The sequence below is a fragment of the Drosophila melanogaster genome, chromosome 2R, assembly GCF_000001215.4.
Source record: "Drosophila melanogaster chromosome 2R".
NCBI lineage: Eukaryota > Metazoa > Arthropoda > Insecta > Diptera > Drosophilidae > Drosophila > Drosophila melanogaster.
In genome coordinates this window covers 9,565,570-9,584,613 of record NT_033778.4, presented here as the reverse complement: position 1 = coordinate 9,584,613, position 19,044 = coordinate 9,565,570, and the positions used below count along the sequence as shown (strand labels likewise).

At 46.6% G+C, this 19,044-nt stretch overlaps 3 protein-coding genes and 1 long non-coding RNA gene across 12 annotated transcripts; 2 read left to right on the top strand and 2 right to left on the bottom strand.

Annotated features, from left to right (window-relative positions):
• Window positions 1–68: 68 nt before the first annotated feature.
• On the top strand, window positions 69–2,853 carry Smyd4-1 (SET and MYND domain containing, class 4, member 1). Of its 2 annotated transcripts, NM_165681.2 has the most exons (5): window positions 69–149; window positions 372–1,033; window positions 1,089–2,109; window positions 2,164–2,485; window positions 2,541–2,853. In NM_165681.2, the coding sequence occupies exons 2-5, from the start codon at window positions 381–383 to the stop codon at window positions 2,798–2,800; spliced, it is 2,256 nt and encodes a 751-aa protein (NP_724802.1). In that variant the 5' UTR covers window positions 69–149; window positions 372–380; the 3' UTR covers window positions 2,801–2,853. The 2 variants fall into 2 exon arrangements, with proteins under 2 accessions (NP_724802.1, NP_610500.2); NM_136656.3 differs by lacking the exon at window positions 69–149 and having other exon boundaries at window positions 332–1,033.
• Window positions 2,767–7,187, bottom strand: Nt5c (5' nucleotidase C). 3 transcript variants are annotated; one of them, NM_165680.2, is made up of 7 exons: window positions 7,057–7,187; window positions 4,248–4,651; window positions 3,867–4,162; window positions 3,610–3,796; window positions 3,408–3,548; window positions 3,197–3,348; window positions 2,767–3,128 (listed from the first exon to the last, which is right to left on the bottom strand). In NM_165680.2, the coding sequence occupies exons 1-7, from the start codon at window positions 7,058–7,060 to the stop codon at window positions 2,924–2,926; spliced, it is 1,389 nt and encodes a 462-aa protein (NP_724801.2). In that variant the 5' UTR covers window positions 7,061–7,187; the 3' UTR covers window positions 2,767–2,923. The 3 variants fall into 3 exon arrangements, with proteins under 3 accessions (NP_724801.2, NP_610499.2, NP_724800.1); NM_136655.4 differs by lacking the exon at window positions 7,057–7,187 and adding an exon at window positions 4,778–5,164; NM_165679.3 differs by lacking the exon at window positions 7,057–7,187 and adding an exon at window positions 4,827–5,164.
• On the bottom strand, window positions 5,343–5,709 carry lncRNA:CR46257 (long non-coding RNA:CR46257). The gene has a single exon (NR_133109.1). It is a non-coding gene; the product is annotated as a long non-coding RNA:CR46257 (long non-coding RNA).
• Not1 lies at window positions 5,607–18,468 on the top strand. Of its 6 annotated transcripts, none has more exons than NM_165678.4 (10): window positions 5,607–6,429; window positions 8,230–8,436; window positions 8,499–9,026; window positions 9,082–9,544; window positions 9,607–10,827; window positions 10,914–11,696; window positions 11,831–14,400; window positions 14,458–15,629; window positions 15,692–16,051; window positions 16,528–18,468. In NM_165678.4, the coding sequence occupies exons 1-10, from the start codon at window positions 6,325–6,327 to the stop codon at window positions 16,634–16,636; spliced, it is 7,518 nt and encodes a 2,505-aa protein (NP_724798.3). In that variant the 5' UTR covers window positions 5,607–6,324; the 3' UTR covers window positions 16,637–18,468. The 6 variants fall into 6 exon arrangements, with proteins under 6 accessions (NP_724798.3, NP_001097243.1, NP_001097242.1 ...); NM_001103773.3 differs by having other exon boundaries at window positions 11,831–14,394; window positions 16,528–17,100; NM_001103772.3 differs by having other exon boundaries at window positions 16,528–17,100.
• The last annotated feature ends 576 nt before the right edge of the window (window positions 18,469–19,044 follow it).

The following is a 19,044-nucleotide window of genomic DNA, read 5'->3' as shown; positions in this document are numbered from 1 at the left end:
CCGGCAAATCGATAATTAGCTAATCTGGACAACTTTTCTTTTTAGGAGAATCAGAAATTATTCCACTTATGAATAGTTAATTCTTTTTCTTGGCTTGGGTTTGTTATGTGTCGAGTGGCCGAAAGATAATCCAGATTTTGATATAACCCGTGATCATAAAACATTTAATTTTAATAAGTTAAAAGTTTTCGACGACTTTATAATATCCCTTGATTTCAATAGAATGTGAAATAATTCCATAAGGAATAGAACTAACTAGGGAAATAGAACTTAAATTTTGAAAAATAATCGATTCTTTAATTAGCGGCTACTCGAAAAGCACCTAAAATTCACCAACCGCATGATTTGATTTTTGTAAACAATTTTTGCAGCCGGTGGACATGGAACGTTTGGCAAGAACTTTCTCCCAGCAGAACGAACTGATAACCCTGAATGAGAACTACAAGGATGAGTTCGAAACCTTCAAGTCATTGGCATCCATGCCAGCGGACATTCTGCAGATATTCCAGAAGCTGGCGCTCGACTTGCTGCAGGATTTGGAGCAACCGGTTGACAGGAAAGGATGCGCAGAACGTTCGAAAAATCTGCGCGAGGAGGGAAACCTTATGTTCAAAGAGTCCGCATCGGGATCCTCCAAGGACTCGGTTCTGAAAGCATGCAGGCTTTACTCGGAAGCCGTTTTCGAGGCTGAGAATGCTGTGGAAGAGCTGTCGCTGGCGTTTGCCAACCGAGGAATAGCTTTGCAGGAGTACGGGTACTACAGAGAAGCCTATGACGACTGCTCCAATGCGCTGGAGTGCGGATACCCGGAAAGGCTGCGGCACAAGGTGATCATGCGGCAGGCCTTCTGCGCCTGGAAGCTGAAGAAGATTGCTTCGCTAGAGGAGCATTTGGATTATCTCGGGCAGCTGCAGCTTAAAGAGAGCTTTGAGCAGCAGCTGGAAGACCTGAAGCAGAAACTGGAGCTGCTAAAGAACCAACCCAGAGAGCAGGAAACACAAGGGAAAGTGGTGGATAAATCTCTAGGGGAAATGTAAGTTTCCAAATCGATTCTGGCCACTTCTTAATTTGTAACCTTTACTTCTCAGCCTTACAGATCCTGGTCCCCGTGGTCGATATATGGTGGCTAAGGAAGCGATTAGCAAAGGCAACGTAATCTTTTCAGAGCGCGCCTCCTGCTTTGTTCCATTGGAGCAACTGCTTATTTGCCAGCAGTGCGCCGCCACCTTAATGAGCGCACCCATACCCTGCCCCAATTGCCATCAGCGGGTAGTCTACTGCTCTAGGAAGTGTCGGGAGGCGCACTCGGCCATCCACAAATTCGAGTGTGCCGCCTACAGAAAGGATATCCTCCGACTTTTGGGCATTTCGCATTTGGCCTTGCGATTGCTTTTGACTTACATTCCCTACATAAGGCCTCATTTGCAAGAGATGACCAGTGCAAAGGGTATGTGGGAAGAAATAATGAATCTGTCCCGAAAACCGGAAGAGAGTGAAAACGCTCCAGAGTATTTGCGAAGCCTGCGCATGGTCAGTCAACTGGATCAGGCTATCGATGAGGAGTTAAATTACCACATCCTCTGTGCCAATCTCCTTCAACTTTACCTGAAAGAGCACACCGATTTCTACGATCAGTTCCACTCATTGCCAGCCAGCATTGAAGATTGGCAACTGATTATATCAGCACTGATTCTGCGCTTCGCCGGCCAGTTGCTGGCGAATGGGCATGTAGGCGATGCGTTGCTCGGAGTTGGCATGGAGCCAAAAGAGTTTGTCATGCTGCAGCCGGAGTTGTGGCAAAAGCCTCGACACCTGAAACGCGGCCAGCTGCACAATCTATCCCACTCGGATCCTATCACGGCTATCAATCTGCCCTACTTGAGCTTGTGCAACCACGCCTGCGAACCCTCAATTCGCACCAAGTTCGATGGATGTTCCGTGGTGAACTACGCTGCAAAGGACATTCTAGAAGGCGAAGAGATCTTCAATTGCTATACAATGGATTACAGAAACAGTTTAAAGCTACAACGATCTCATCCGCTCAAGGCCATCTACAAATTTGAGTGCACATGCGCTAAGTGCACACGAACTGATCCCGACCAGAACTATGTACGTTTTCAAACCAAGCAAAGCCATTTGTAAATGTCTTTCCCAATCTTCCAGCTTTCTTTTCATCGTTATCGCTGCGAAAAGCCCAACTGCCGACAAGAATTTCTGCCAGACGCCAAAGTTCAGCAGAATAATCTTCGCTGGTGGCTGAGATGCAATGCAGAGAAACCGATTACTTGCACGGTGTGCCACGAGCTTCAACATTTCGCCTGGTACAATGAGTTCCTTGGACTCATCGGCAGCAGTGCCGATTCGTCAAAAAGGCAGGCGCTGTTCAAGGCATTCGATGATCTAGACAAGTGGCTTGTGGATCACCACAGCTTAAAAAGAATTATGGCCGAGGAACTGGTAACAGCCTGTTTTTATGAGATAGATGGTAGGCTACGGCTGGATTTTGTTACGTCGTAATTTATAAACCTCTACTTAAACAGGAGGCACTTCATTGGATGAGTTTGAGTATGAAGATCTGGCGAGGATTATCCGCAAACAGCTGGAAGGCATTGCTGCGCAGTGTGGCGATAACTCAACGGAATACATTGCTCGCATGACCTATTTGTGGGATATCATAGCCCAGAAGAAATGCCGCACCGATAGAAAGGAACTGCTAGAGATGAAAGGTAAGGTGGATTATCTGGCTAGCGAGCATCGCGAGGTTTTCTTGAACTATTACAACGATTTTATTGAGCAATAATGTAAATAACGATATACACGCATTAAATTCGCTAGTTTCGAGCTACAAGCATTAAACACTGGCACTTCTTGTTACCTACAACTAATCTGAGCTTCCTAACGGGCATTCGTCCCCACAAATTCTCTAGATAAAGTGGGAGGCATATTCGTGGGGCATTACACCCCGTCGGGGATAAAAGGTGTGGGTGGTGGAGAACTTGAGCAGGTTGGTTATGTCGCTGGTGTAGATGTCGGCAAAGCGGAAGAGGCGTCTTGAGAAGTAAGTGGGGTTGTGGTAGGTGCGGAAAACGCTGCCAAACTGCTCGTTGAACACGTTCTTCGTTTTGTTGCTGTCGAAGATTGGATTCGGATTTAGAGATATTATCGTAAGCCACTAGATAAATGTATATTTTCTTACCGCAACTGATCCCGCTCCTCCATCCACTCCTTTAGGCAGATCTGCGCTGCCTCGCTATCATCGTCCTGGGTGTCCTCGATGAGCTGCGTCAGCATTTGCAGCCAGTTGGCGCTCATCTTGAAGTCCTTACGATTGAGGGTTTTAATTTCGTGCTGCAATACGAAAATACCCTTAGAGGCAATACGATAATTGCTTGATATAAAACACCCACAGCCAGTTCGCTAATAATGGCTCCTGTCCTCCAGCTGTGCTTCAGAGTAACATCTGCTAGGTCGCTGTACGGATGATCTCCGAAATAGAGCACAGAGTGACCACGCCAGCCCTTCAGCTCTTGAAGCTGTCTCACCGAACCCTGTGAAGAACATCAGACAACAGGGTTGATTACTAACCAAGTGGGAATGGGAAACCCTTACCTCGTAGTAGATTTTTCCCTTCTCCAGCTTGAATACCCGATCCCATAGGTGTGACTGCGTTCGCTCGTCGAATAGCCTTATTGGTCGAGATTCATCCGTAAAGAACTTTGGTTTGCGGGCCTGCACGATGACCACATCGAAGAAATCACGCCAGTTGGCGCCGACCAGAAAGGACATGCCACAGTTTCTACAAATGCAGACATAACGATTTCGTAAATTTTAATTGTGGTAAAATAAAAGATGTCACATTCCCTTACACAAACGAGTACGGGCTATTGGTGACTAGAAAGAGATTCTTGCCCGCCTGCTGCAGCTTCTCGAAGAACTTGACCAGCTTCGGGTTTCGTTCTATGTACTTCTCAGTGTTCCGCATCACCTTGCCGTGCATAATGGGATGGCAGGAGCCCATGGCGGTCCTGGTGTCATGGAAAACAATCTCTGGATTGTAGTCGATTCGATTGCGTTCAAAATATTCGATTACATTGCACAGCAGGCACATTTCAGGTACAGAAAACAGGTCGGCCAATTGCACCATTTTGGAGTTGGTGTTATGCTGTGCGAAAGGAGATCGTAAATCACTGATTGCTAAACACAAAACCCAAGCGTAAGCCGCCAGGTGATAAGATATCGATACGAACCCTGTAGCTATTGTTCGGCCCCTCCACGTAGGCAATAGGCAGCAGGCGGTTGTGGTAGAGCTTCAGCACCTCATCCGCCTCCACTTTGGTACGTCCCCTGTATACCGAGCCCAGCTGTAGCTGCAGGAAACTGTCCAGTTTCACCAGCAGCCCCTTTTCCACGTCGTAGTGCAGGCCGCGTACCGCAAAGTTCGGTTCGTACTCCAGCTGGAGGATGTCCTCCGGGTAGCGGAACCTCTTCACCAGCATCTCGCGAGCCAGATTGTACAGCAGGTCCTCCAGGATGGGCTTATAGCAGGCCAGCGTGTAGTCGTAATCGAATCCGTACACCTGCACCTCGCTGAGATCGAGCTCGTTGCAGGCGAAGACCGCATCTGGATGCACATCGGAGGGCAGCTTCTTGGCTGAAAATGTCAAGTGGTGCGAAACGGGAGGGTATGTTACTAATGGGACCACTTTGCGGCTGGGTATTTATAGATCGTGCACATACTACGCATATATGCATATGCCTGCGACTGGTTGAGGCTTACATTGGAACTTCTTTTTGGTGGCTTCGTGAAGCTTTTGGAAATCACTCACTGTTTTTGGGTGCGAGATCTGGGCGGTTGCAGCTGGAGCGGAAGCTCCAGCGTCCGACGCGAAAGCGCGCGCCTCGAAACTATAGTTTGGTTTGCACGGCGAGGGGGACAGGCTGGAGGAGATGGGGTCCCAGCTCCGGAGGACACCACCAGCTCGCAGGAGCACATTCTGCCGAAGGAGAGCACTGACGATGGGACTGCCTGCCGCGCACATTTAACTGACTGCTTGCTAAATTGCCAATTAAGCCCGTTTGTTATGTACACTATGTGGGGGCGGAGTGGGCTGCATGTGGATGGGGCGGGGTGTGACCGGACGGAGGGCCCCCAAAAAATACCGACTCGCGGTTGGAACTACTGTGGCCATATGCATATTCAAATTATTGAACCCAACATTTAAAAAATTGTAAATATTATATAATAGGTTAATAATAAATTACCTTTGCGGAAACATCTTTACGATAAACATTAAAATAAGAAGTTAAAATTGCTTGACGCTACAAGATTAAGCAATTGTGTTATTCTTATTTATTATTGATATTTATTTATTAAGGCGTAATTTATGTATTAGCATTTGAATTTATTGTATATTTATTACTAGTTTAAATTTAACGGAAAAACATCGGCTATTTATCCGTTACTAATCGGCAAGATTTGCCGCCGTTTTTGGTAATTCAAAAGAGTATTACAGCTTTTCTGGTATAAGTTCCACATGGCGTTATGGATTTCTATATTTTAATCACAAACCCGTGATTTGTAACACTATTCGTTGTGAGTGCCAAGCAGTAGTGACTGAACTATCGGTTGCTGAACACGCTTCCCAGGGAATGCAAAATTTTCATTTCGGCAATAATTAAAAAATCCACGAGTGCAAACAAATTTGAAGTAATTTTCCTAGCATACATATACAAACGAGCCCAAAAGCTAAACTTGAAACACCAAAGCAACCGGAAGGAAGTGGAAAAGGAGGTCGACGACGATCAGCCATATATTCTGCCTCAATTGCCCGTGTGTGCGTGCGTGTGTGTGGTAGTAGTAGTATTTTTTCATTTCTGTTTTCGCTGTACGTGCGGATTGATTCATATTGTTTCATTACGTGAGCTATTGCAATATTGTACACACTGGGCCGAGGACATAGCCAATCGGATTTTTCTCATGAAACCATTAAACCGAGTTTAATGTTTATTTGATTTACGCGTAAATAGATGCCGCCTGCAATGTAGAGCTGCTGATGGCCCCTTTTATACGGGGGCCGCGGCCAATGAATCTACAGACCCAAAAAAGAACAAAAAAAAACCAAGGAAGGCAGAGACAAAAACAAATTGCGCCGTAGGTGAAATGAAAAGCGCCAAGAAGCAACAGCGAATACGTCAAATATCTCTAATCTCCAATACCAGTGCACGCTAAACGTGTGTGCTGAACAAAAAATTCTGGTGGCCTCCAACAAAAACAACAGCAACAAGAAACATCCGCTGAGGAATTGACAACTGATACGTAGAATTATGAACGTAGAGAGCCAACTGAAGACACCGCCAACGCACATTCGAAATCTGGTCAAGCACGTGAACAAGCGAAATTTTAATGAGAGCAGCGAGCAAATAAATCAGGTAGGTGCCCAAGTTATTCTACCAAAGTTTCCATGAACCATTTCCAATTCATTTTGTCAACAATAACAACAACATTTTGTAGGGGGCGGGGGTTTAGTGTTGCCAAACCGACAACATATCGCACCTGGCCAACCAGAGTTGCCAATTGTTCGCACTCACGAATGGGCTATTGCCATTTCACTCGCTCGTGCATTTTTGCCGACGCCATTACAGTTTTTTGGTAAAGGCAGCTGAAAAAATTTCTCTGCACGGCGTTGCGCGTTTTGTGAGCGTTTTGTTTAAGCTAAAAGTTTTATAGAATGTGTAAAACCAGGCCAATTGTGTGCGCTTAGCCACAAACGTGTTTCGTGAGTTGATGGCAGTGTGAATTTTGCAGCGTAGTAGTGCGAAATCGAATTGCGAAATTCGAATTGGGAAGCCCAAGCCAAGCGCAGGGCTTTTCGGCCCCGAAACTTCTGTTTTTTCATTGCCAAACGAGAGAAACCAAATTGAATAGTAAGTTCGTGGGACAAATTGCGTGGGAATATCAATTGCGGCCGCTTTCTTTTCGCTAGAGTTGCAATATGTCGCACTTTTTCCTGTGACCCCCTTCCTTTCGCGCACCGTCATGCTCTCTTCTCTCCTTACCCATGTAACGTTTCGCCAACGTGTGCGAGCGAGAGGGCGCGTGTGTAATTTGTTGTGGAGCAGCTGCGACGGCGGGGCCAAAGCTGTTGTCTCGCTCCCCCGTTCGGAGTGAGGCCTTGATTCCGGACTCCGAGCTCCGGATCAAATATTTCAACAGTTTTGGATCCGTAGGGAGGGAGGGGGATATCTAGCCTCCTAGAAAAGTTTTGCCATTCAAATTAGTATCATAACAAATACTTGGCTTAGAATGGCACCATTTGCCCAACAATCCCCTAAAAAGTAATCGTTTGTGGGACAAACTATGCTACAGATCCCGTTTTCTTGACAGTAAATGGCATATTCCTCAAAAATTAAAAAAAATGATAAAAAAAAATGATAACAAAACAGAGTCATATACTTCAGTATTTTGAAATTCTCAACAATCTATATCTGCCATTTAAAAAGCCTGATAAGTTTTCAAGTTATTCGAACTCAGTAGGATTACCAAATTTTCACTGATATTCAATGTTGGAATGAAGTACTAGGATAACCCAACGGAATTTATAGTAAGAAAGGTCTAGGAATTTGTTGGATTCCATGGAGAAATTATCGGATAGAAAATACATTAACTAACTTAACGATAGCCCAATTTGAGATATAGTCTTCCATTTAGTTATAGCATTCAAGATAATCTCAGAAACCTGTGAGCCCAACAATGGTGCACCTAAACTGGAATTCCCAATGATAAAATTCATGTTTTAACCCTCTGGTTGCGCTTTTAAAAAGCCAATTGGGTAAAGTTTTTAAGCGGGCAAGAAATAATGACTTAATGGATTTACTTTTGAAAACAGTTGCCTGGAGTTAGAAATAATCCCTCCAAAATGTTACTTTACATCTTGCCCTGTATCCGTAAACACATATCCAATTGTACAGAGAAAAGTTGAGACACTCACAGAACATAATAGAACCTGTCAAAATTTCCAAGTTTGCGATGAAAATCACATAAAAAAAAATCCCGGTCACCGCAGAATCTGAGGAATCGTTTGAAACATACACTGTCCCTTATACAGTGATATGTGTCCCAGATTGCGGGCAGTCGCTGTCAAGGCACTTATATTGGCTTCCAAACCCTACGCAATGCAGCTCTTTGATTCTAAACCATACATTACTGATAGCATTTACGACATCTTGCAGTTCGTTAAAGAGCACGGCCTGGAAGCGGATCGCAGCAGCCTGCGCCACCTGTTCTCCGTGATCAACTTCAGCGATCTCGTGCCATCAGTTACGGTCCAGCTGCAGGCGAAGCTCCTGGGCATCCAGTTGGAGCGTCAGCTTCACAGTTCATCGTTTGTGTCCAACATCTGCTACGCTTTTGACCAGTTCTTCGCCAGCAACCAGAAGGTAAGTTGAGTTTACAATGCCCACAATGTGTTGATTACTTATGGATACTCATTCCTAAGCAGTCCCTGAAGCCTGTTGCGGTAGCGGATCTCGTTGGCCAGGTCGCCCGACTGACCGGCATCAACAAGGTTTGTGAGTGCGTCTTTGCCTTGGCCTTGACCCACTCCTCGTACACAGAACTCAAACATTCTGCCAGGAACAACCTAAAAGGTAGCCTCAGCGAACTTATAGACTCTTACTTGGGTAATAAAGGCACCGGCCCAGCCGACAGCGGTCTCCGGGAGATCTCCTTCGATCTACTGCAGTATTTGTTGTGCTGCCTTAGCGAGTACGTACAACCGCAGGTGGAAGCACAGTTTTTGATCAAGCTTCGTGAGGAGTTTCCGCGCCAGGCGGTACCGCTGGTTCTAGCGCCGTTCCTTTACGGCTCGACGACGGCGACGATTGCGGGAGCAGGTGCCAGCGAAACGGATGCGGAGGCCGAAGCGACGACTAATAGCAACAGCTCCAGTTTCGAAGCAGATGCTTTGAACGAGGTGGGAATCGAGGATATTTATGACCATTTAAGCGAGATAATATTCACCAACCAGGTGCGTAAGACACTCATTGAAAAAGACAATTCGCTAATTGAATGTTGTGTTGCAGGGCAAAAATAATATTATGGACACATCTTGGATTAATCTAATCCTTGAAATCGGTTATGAATTTACATCGAGCGTTGAAGAGTGTAAGAATCATTTGTGTTCCCGCGAGCGAGAACGCGCTGAGCTCCAGTCCAAAGATGTCGCCAAGATCGTGGGTCTTATGTGCCGACGGCACTCCTCCCTGCTCGATTGTAATGTGAATCTACCGACGCCGGCGAACTTCTGGCCTGGTCAGGGACAGGGCGGTGGCAGCAACAGCAGTGGCTCTTCGCAGACACAAATCACTCCGCAGCAACAGAACCCGGGCAGCAGTAACAACAACGATGGCAGCGATGGCAATTCGTCCAGTGATAAGAAGGACAAGAAGGAGACGACGGAGGCCACGCAAACTTGGAAGCCAGATGTCTTTGTGCAGGCGCTCAAGGAGGTGGTGCCTCAGCTCAACTGGAAGGACGTGTGCATGGGTAATAGCTAGATAATTGCTTCGCAATCGCCAATCTATAGGAATATCATTCTTAATTTTTAGAACTTGATCATCCCGAGTTCGTGCTGAAGGATCGCATCGGTTTGGAGCTTTTGCTCACCATCCTTCGGCTGGCCACTGGCTCTAACATATTTCCACATCCAGAATGCATTTACCGTCACTGGGCAAACACGGAAGGTCAGCTGTCGCTTATCGCGACAATGCTGAAGAACCCGGATCTCTTTTCCTTCGCCGACTTTGTATTTAGCCAGCCAGCGTTGGATGTGCTTAAGACGGCTCCGGATGCGGACAATAAGGAGATCTCGTCCTGGAAGTCGCTTCACCTGGTGGAGGTGCTGCTCTCCATTGCGGACAAGGGATACTATACGCAGGTCCATGAGCTATTCAAGTTCCCAGCGCAGAACTGTCCCGATGTGCTATTTTTGGCCTTATTGAACACAAGTCCGCCTATGACGCCACTGCGTCAGGATCTGTTTAACCAACTGATACCAACGTTCCTTGGCAACCATCCCAACTCGAACGTGATCTTGGCCAGCGCCTGGAGCTCGAACAACTTCCAACTTCGTTCCAATATCATGAATGCTATGTCCGAGTGGTATCTCCGAGGCAATGAGTTCGATCAGGTGAAACTGTCGCGCATCCTGGATCTTGCCCAGGATTTAAAAGCGCTATCAGCGCTGCTCAACGCCCGTTCATTTTTATTCATTATCGACCTGGCTTGCCTTGCCTCTCGGCGCGAGTACCTGAAGCTGGAAAAGTGGCTTACCGATAAAATTCGCGAACATGGAGAGCCTTTTATGCAGGCTATAATCAAGGTTCTGCACCGCCGCTGCCCGCAGGTTATCAACGCAAAAGTGCCAGAGGATCAGCTGCCTCCCAAGCAGGCGCAGCTTTTGCCCGAGACAGTTACCACCATGATCAACTGTCTGCAAACGTGCATCAATAACTGCATGCAGCCGGAGATGGTCGAAGTCATCATGCAAATGACCGCGAACGTGGCGATTATGGCTAACAAGGCGCGTGCCCAACAGCAGCAGCAGCCAGGATTGGTTCCGCCGCCTCCACCAACAATTCTGCGCGGCCATCGTGGTATGGATCTGCCTGGAGGCATAGTCCCTCCGCCACCGCAGCAACCGTTCTCCGGAAACCTCAACGCGCAGATGTTTGGACCAGGAATGGATCCGCTAACGAATATGTCCAACAACTTAGCCGGCCTCAACCTCAGCGGCCCGAACGGAGCATTTAATTTTGGAAACATGCTAAGTAAGTGGCATTCATAGGCAATGAGTGCATAATCTATCACAGATGCCTCTTAATCCTATCTAACGAAATTCTACGTGCAATTTCAGCTTCTCCATCGCGTCTGATGACTCCGGGAGCCAATCCCTATCCGCTGAACCTCATGCAGATGCCGCAGGCTCCGCCACCACCCAACGTAGGAAACCTAGGCCGCATGCTGCCAGGGGGTCCACAACAGCAGACTCCAACGCCGACTCCAACGGCCCCCAATCCAAACAACCCTGTGATGGCCGATCTCCAGATACCTGTGTCAAAGGAAGTTGAAGACGAGGTCAACTCATACTTTCAGCGCATCTACAACCACCAGCCGAATCCAACGCTGTCCATCGATGAAGTGCTGGACATTTTGCAAAGATTTAAAGAGTCAAGTAACCGGCGCGAGCAGGAAGTCTTTTTGTGCATGCTGCGCAATCTGTTCGAGGAATATCGCTTTTTCTGTCAATACCCAGAGAAAGAGCTACAGATTACTGCGCAGCTATTTGGTGGCATTATTGATCGTAACCTGGTGCCCACTTTTGTTGCACTGGGCCTTTCTCTGCGCTGTGTCTTGGATGCCCTCCGCAAGCCCGATGGATCTAAGCTTTACTATTTCGGTGTGACGGCACTGGACAGATTCAGAACTCGATTGCACACCTACAACAAATACTGCGAGCATATCCGCTCCATTCCTCACTTCTCTGACTTCCCGCCGCACCTTATTCAGTATGTGGAATACGGAATGCACGGCCAGGAGCCGCCGCCGCAGAAGTTGATTGGACTCAGCAATACGATTCCTTCGGCGATATCTAGCGGACCAGGAACGGAACCAATTTACAGGAATAGCTCCATGTTAGGTAATTATGATTAGTATACAAAACAAGTCGATTAATATAATTAAGTAAGAACATTGGATACTAAGGAAAGCGCTATATTATAAAGAATCAATTTCCGCAGAGAATAACGTTGATTTCCACTCATTCCTCTGTAGGTAATATGCCCGCTGCCACCCCGGGATCGGGACCGAAATCAAACGCTGCTGTATCGCATGCCACGAGAATGAAGTCCATCGCCAATGCCACCAATATCGACACACTTTTGGTGGCCAACCAGGAAGAGAAAGTGACTGTGCCACCAGAGCCTGTGCAGGACAAAACTGCCTTTATTTTCAACAACTTGAGCCAGCTGAACATACCGCAGAAGTGCGATGAGATAAAGGAGATTATGACCAAGGAGTATTGGCCGTGGCTAGCGCAATATCTGGTCCTCAAACGCGCATCAATGGAGTTCAACTTCCACACACTATATTACAACTTTTTGGATGCCCTTAAAAACGGCGAGATCAACCGATTCGTAACCAAAGAGACCCTACGCAACATCAAGGTACTCTTGCGCTCCGATAAGGGAGTTATTAATTTCTCCGATCGAAGTCTGTTGAAGAACCTCGGACACTGGTTGGGCATGATGACCTTAGGTCGCAATCGCCCCATCCTGCAGTTGGATCTGGATCTTAAATCCCTTTTGGCTGAGGCTTACCACAAGGGCCAGCAGGAACTGCTTTTTGTGGTTCCTTTCGTAGCCAAGATCCTTGAGTCATCCGCCAAGTCTCGCATCTTCCGATCGCCCAATCCATGGACAATGGGTATCATGTACGTGCTTGCTGAGCTTCACCAGGAGCCAGACCTTAAGCTGAACCTGAAGTTTGAAATCGAAGTACTCTGTAAAACACTTAATCTGGAGTTGGCCAAGTTGCGACAAGTGATCTACCTGAAGGATCCCAATCGAACTCACCGGATTGAAGAGCAGATGTCGCAACCAAAACCGAAACAACTTGAGCCAGTGGCTTCTGCGCCAGCTCTACCGCGTGAACAGCAATCCCCGGCACAACCTCCGCCACCACCACAACAGCAGCAACCACCGCAGCAGCAGGTACCTCCACCGCCATCCTCTGCGGACGTGGACGCTCAAAATGCGGCCGCTATGATGATGGCAGCGGGCGGAGCTAATAGTACTCCTGGATCGGTATCTTCGCCCAATCTACCCACCGATTCCAGCCAGGTGGCACTACCGCCACCAGAGCCGCGCTATTCATACGTGGACGTAAACGTGAGCAACTTCCAGCTTATTGGTCAGCAGTTGGTACTGCCACCCAATACTCCGTTCCTGCACGCCAATCCCGGAATCAAACACATGGTCGTCAACGCCGTGGAGCGCACGATAACCGACTGGTTGCAGCCTATTGTGGACCGAAGCATCCGCATTGCCTGTGCCACCACCGAGCAGATCATCCGCAAGGACTTCGCCCTGGATGCTGACGAGAACCGAATGCGCACTGCCGCTCATCAGATGGTACGAAACCTTGCCGCCGGCATGGCCATGATTACCGGTAAGGATGAGATAGCGCGTGCTATTAGCCAGAATCTGCACAAGGCCTTGCTGTCGGGTCTAAATGGGATGCCCAGCATGGCTGAGATCCAAGCTGCTGCTATGCAGTTAGCCAGCGAAAATGTTGAGCTAGTTTGCGCTTTCATTCAGAAAACATCTGCTGAAAAGGCAGCCGCAGAGATCGATAGGCGTCTAAGCACCGATTTCGAGACCAGAAAAATTGCTCGTGAAGAGGGCAACCGCTTTGTGGACGCCCAGATCCTCACCTATCAACAGGAGCGTCTTCCAGAAGCAGTGCGCATCAAGGTGGGCGCGGCTCCAGCTACACTTTATGCTGTGTACTCGGAGTTCGCTAGAAGCATACCTGGCTTCCAGCAGATGAGCGATCGCGATATTGCCCTGTTTGTGCCCAAGCCGACGGATTTGTCTCAGCCAAATGTGTTTGCTAATGATGATAGCATGGTATACGGGGAACTGGCTAGCAAAATGGAGGCCTTCATGAACACGGCAATCGGAGTGCCGACACTCCAGATCCAGGCTAGCAAGATGCACATGCTACTCAACGCCCTGATAGCGACGCGTCGACTGCGTGACCAAGAGTCTGCCTTTAATCTGCTGACCCGCGCGGTCGAGGGTTTGACCGAAGGATTGGTCAATATGCATGAAAACATGGAGCAAATGAAGATGTACCAAAACATCCATCTCCGTATCCTTGGCTTGCTGAACAATAGTTTCGGTGCTCCAAACACAGAGCGAGCGGTAACAAAGTGTTTCTTCGATATCCGAGAGGAGGTGCGATATAACGTGGAGGCAGCTCGCGCTTTGATTACGTCGCACTTTGTCAATCTGAATCAGTTTGACGGAATGCTACGCGACTGCATGGACAACGGAAACAATTATGTGGCCATATCGTTCGGTATCGCACTGCTGGAGCGCCTCATCATGGACGATCGAGTGATTAATATTGTTTCGGACAACGAATTCATGGCAACTGTTGAGCTGCTAGGTAGGCTCACTCAGCATCGCCATCGGTATCCAGAATGCATTGTGAATGCTATTGATACGCTCTGGAGCGGAAACTTTAACTCGAGCAGCGACTACAGCCCGTTCAACGGCAATGATCGTTACTTGTCGGGAGCCTCCCATTACATCCACTCCGGCATGCATCACGTAAGGGTAAGGACGATAATATCATTTGAATTTTTTAACTAACGAAAATGGTTTTTTTTTTAGTCATGCGATACAGATGATCCGCCGGGCTTACAAGAGAAGACGGAGTTTCTGCTTAAGGATTGGGTTGCACTGTACACGCAACAGAACCAGCAGTCAACGCGCGATGCACGCAACTTCGGTGCATTTGTTCAGAAGATGAACACATATGGTATCCTGAAAACGGACGACTTGATCACCCGTTTTTTCCGCCAGGCCACACACATTTGCACGGATGTGGTGTACAGAATGTTCGCCGAGCCGAGTTTACCAATCAACCAGGCCAAAAACAAGATATTCCAGTGGATCGATGCGTTCGTCCATCTGATTGCAATGCTCGTGCGACACTCAGGCGAAGCAGGTAATCCAACCACCAAGATCAACCTGTTAAACAAGGTGCTGGGCATTGTGCTGGGAACGCTGATTAAGGACCATGAGATGCGTGGCGTTAGCTTCCAGCAGGTTGGCTACCATCGCTTCTTCATGATGCTGTTCATGGAGCTGTGCACGGCCGATGTGATTCTCGAGTCCCTGATGCACAGTATTGTGTCGGCCTTCGCCTACACATATCACTTGTTGAATCCCAGCGTGGCTCCGGGATTCTGCTTTGCTTGGTTGGAGCTCATTTCGCATCGCGTCTTCCTGGGCCGCATCCTGGTCCAAATTCCCGGGCAAAAGGGCTGGCCACTTTACGCTCAGTTGCTGCAGGACCTTTTTAAATATCTTGCGCCCTTCTTACGCAACACTGAGCTCGGCAAACCAGTCCAGCTTTTGTACAAGGGGACGCTACGTGTTCTGCTCGTTCTGCTTCACGACTTCCCGGAGTTCTTGTGCGACTATCATTTTGGGTTCTGTGACACCATCCCGCCCAATTGCGTCCAGATGCGTAACATCATCCTGTCGGCGTTTCCGCGCAACATGCGCTTGCCCGATCCCTTCACGCCCAACCTAAAAGTGGACATGCTGTCGGACAGTAGTAATGCGCCTAAGGTGCTCAGTAGCTACATTATGAACATCCAGCCCGCGAACTTTAAGAAGGATTTGGACTCGTACCTCAAGGCCCGGGCGCCAGTTACTTTTCTATCGGAATTACGTGGTCACTTGCAGGTGACAAGCGAGCCAGGAACTCGTTACAACATGGCACTGATGAATGCTCTGGTCATGTATGTGGGAACTCAGGCGATTGCTTTGATCAGGTGAGTTCGAAAGGATGATCTACTCTGCGAAATGGTTTCCTAATCGTATTTAACATTTTTAGAAACAAAAACTTTGTGCCCAACACCTCGAACATAGCACACAGCGCCCACATGGATATCTTCCAGAATCTTGCTGTTGACTTGGATACGGAGGGTCGCTATCTGTTCTTGAATGCGATTGCGAACCAGTTGCGCTATCCCAACAGCCACACGCACTACTTCAGCTGTGCGGTGCTGCATCTGTTTGCCGAGGCCAACTCGGAGGCAATTCAGGAGCAGATCACTCGCGTACTTCTGGAACGATTGATCGTGAACCGCCCGCATCCTTGGGGACTGTTGATCACTTTTATTGAGCTGATCAAAAATCCCATCTACAAGTTCTGGGACCATGACTTTGTGCACTGTGCGCCAGAGATCACCAAGTGAGTTGGCCTTATTAGATAGATGACCATTCTGTTAATCCCATTGATTCACTATAAAATTTCCGAAAGGCTTATTATACGTAGTTTGTAGTAGATTTGCATTGCACGCAAATAACAAACCCGGCTTTATCCATTTCTAACCCAAATTTTTAACTAACTTACATTTTACCACAACTTCTGTTTTCAGATATTTCGGTGAATGTTTGATTGTAGTTAAGCGGTTTGAGAATTCAATTGGCATTCAGTGTGCATCGTAGCAAGAAATCAAGTTCAGGTCCCAAAGTGAATCAACCAGTCCCATTCCTCTCATTTTGCATGTTACCTTTCTTTGTATTCGTTTGTAAACTCCTATTTTATACAATTTAGCATTAATCTGTGAAAATACAACTTTTTAGTAAGCAAATCACTACTGGGGTGCTTTCCACAAAGCGAAACGACTTCATATTAAACCGCAACGTGTTTTCCATATTCCGTAGGCTCTTTGAATCGGTGGCCCGTTCCTGTCTGGCCAAGTCGAACGTCACCCAGCAGTTGAACATGCCCGTCGTCGATGGCGAGGGCCAGGAGGTAGCCACCATCAACTGAGAAAACGCCACCGTCCGACGCTTCTGCCTGGAGGTCTGCGCGAGACCCAGACGCAGGCAGTAGCTGCCTGGGCAGCACACCACCACCACCACCCACAACACCACACAGTACAGCGTTCATTGAATTCTACTAACCATTACTGTGTTTAGTTCTTAGCAAATCGTTTTAAGGAGACAGTGAAATCAGCAACAGCACACACAAACATTAACAAAACAACCGCAACAATAAGCATAGGGAAGGGAAACAGCAGGCCAAGCCAATTGGTGTGCTGTGCCGGAAACCGAAATTCGACATGTATTTAAACGAACGGAAGCGATATTTTAAATGCCTCCCCCTTCGTCGGGGAATGTTACAAATTTTTAATTGAGTTGTATTATAAATGGTAGATGAAGGCGTTAAAGTGTTGATGACAGATACTGTGTAAAGAAATCAATCAAACAGATAAAAACAGAAAAGCGAAAAACAAAAGAAAAAAAAAAACGAAAATCGAAAAAGGGAAAAATATTTTCTACAAAAAAAATGGCAAAATGTACAATGAAAATGCGAAAAAACTAACAAATGCGAACGGTCACATATGAAATTTGTGTAAACATATTGAAAAGCGAAGGAACCAGGTAGCAGAGACCGAGCAAACCTACTCTCAACGCCGCTGAGAGCGATATTTATAGACGGTGAGCATGAGGATGAGGAGAGGAGGAGAAGGAGAAGCCGAGCAGAATGTTGAAAAGATCCTCAAGTCAATAATAATTCGAGTTGTCAAAGTAGCTTACCTCCCAGCCAACTCAATGATGTATCATTTTGCAAATTCGTAACCTCTAAGAGTCCCTCAGTTAGTCTACTCGTATACGTTAACTTTTTAAAATGTTTCCGCACAACAACAAGAGCAGCCACTGCAACATTAACCAGAACCAACCAATGTTTGATCTTCTTATACGCAATATAAGCGATACGTTTTGTTTTAACCTACATTATTTTATGAACTGATTATTAACTGAAATGGAAATACATTGAACACATCTAGCTTGTTAAACGTATAATCGATCCTCCATGTAAAGATAAACGCTGTTAGAATCAGATAGATGAGTGAATATATAGAGAGAGAGAGAGAGAGAGAGAGAGAGAGAGCTCGGCGACGAGTCGAAGCCATTATCTATGTAGATCAGATCTTTATATAAATATAAAAAATATGTATTTCTTAATATAAATACGTAAACGTAAAACGAGTTCGATTGATGCGCGTATGCGCGGTGAACGTGAACGTGGAAGTGTAAGTGGAGAGGGGGAGCGAAGCGAGATCGAATCTAAATTCATTATCCTACGTTAGGCAATTTGCGAGTTATGTATGTACATGTACGTGTTATTCAGTCCCTCATTCACTCGACACTCAGCAGCCTGCAGCAAAGCAACTCTATTAGTTTTTAGTCTACCGCAAATGAACATTCATTGTATTTACGCAAGTCAAATCTATTTTGAATTAAACTGAATTGAAGCCTGAAGCCGAGCAAAGTGCACATGTAGAAAGCGAGAGAGAGGAGAGTAGAGAGTAGATGATGGAAGAAGGGCTAGCTTTTTAGCCAAAGGCCCAACTCATTTATAGACTAATTCCGTTTGCAATGGCTAAGAAGTATGTATATGATGGATGTACAGACATTCGTTCACCGATCGACCGACACATTCATAAACGAAAGCTGCGACACAAGAAACCACAACAAATCTACATTGATAAATAATAATCCATTAAAATCGATATAAGTAACAGTACGCATTAAGAAAACAAAATATATATATAAAAATTAATATGTATACAAAACAAATATTAAATGTATAAATGGCAAAATTTTAAAAAACCCCGCGTTTCAGCTACTATGTTCCCTTATGGCCCTAATGTGTATCTGCGACCACCATGTGTCTGTGTGTGTGTGTGTTTGTGTTAGTGTGGGCAAACACTTAAAAAAGCTCGTTCCATTGGAGCAAAGGCCCCACATATGTGGCCCATTTCCGCACCCCGGCTTACATAACCCCCATATAGCCACCCCCCGCCCCTTTCATTCTTCTGCCTGGTTGTTGGGGCGCATTTGGGTTAAGTAAACACAAACGTCGATAAATGCGGAGGGAGCGGCCGCAGCTTGGAAAGCCGAAATGTACGGCTGTATCTATGTATCTATTGTGCGACACGAATTCAGCATTAATTGAAATGCTGCAGTCATCGCAGTGTCCCCGCCGCCGCTTGTTTTCGTTGCCAATTCACATGAATTTGTCATAAGGCTGATAAACGACGATTGTGTGGAGTGGTGCACTCTTCAAAAAACGAACAAAAGAACAATCATATTTTCCTCTCTCAAGCGCTATAGTTTTCGTTTCTACTACATTTTTGAAATAAACATATAGCTAACCAATATAAATTTCAT

Bases quoted from the DNA above. Each gene is read 5' to 3' on its own strand.
- Not1 (NM_001299323.1), top strand. From the start codon at position 8,110: ATGTGTCCCAGATTGCGGGCAGTCGCTGTCAAGGCACTTATATTGGCT. The intron at 8,437-8,495 runs GTAAGTTGAGTT...CTCATTCCTAAG, and splicing joins TCTTCGCCAGCAACCAGAAG to CAGTCCCTGAAGCCTGTTGC. The intron at 14,401-14,457 runs GTAAGGACGATA...TTTTTTTTTTAG, and splicing joins CCGGCATGCATCACGTAAGG to TCATGCGATACAGATGATCC.
- Nt5c (NM_136655.4), bottom strand. From the start codon at position 5,039: ATGTGCGCGGCAGGCAGTCCCATCGTCAGTGCTCTCCTTCGGCAGAAT. The intron at 3,349-3,407 runs GTGGGTGTTTTA...TTCGTATTGCAG, and splicing joins CCATTATTAGCGAACTGGCT to CACGAAATTAAAACCCTCAA. The intron at 3,129-3,196 runs GTAAGAAAATAT...AATCTTCGACAG, and splicing joins GAGGAGCGGGATCAGTTGCG to CAACAAAACGAAGAACGTGT.
- Smyd4-1 (NM_165681.2), top strand. From the start codon at position 381: ATGGAACGTTTGGCAAGAACTTTCTCCCAGCAGAACGAACTGATAACC. The intron at 2,110-2,163 runs GTACGTTTTCAA...CCAATCTTCCAG, and splicing joins CTGATCCCGACCAGAACTAT to CTTTCTTTTCATCGTTATCG. The intron at 2,486-2,540 runs GTAGGCTACGGC...CTACTTAAACAG, and splicing joins CTGTTTTTATGAGATAGATG to GAGGCACTTCATTGGATGAG.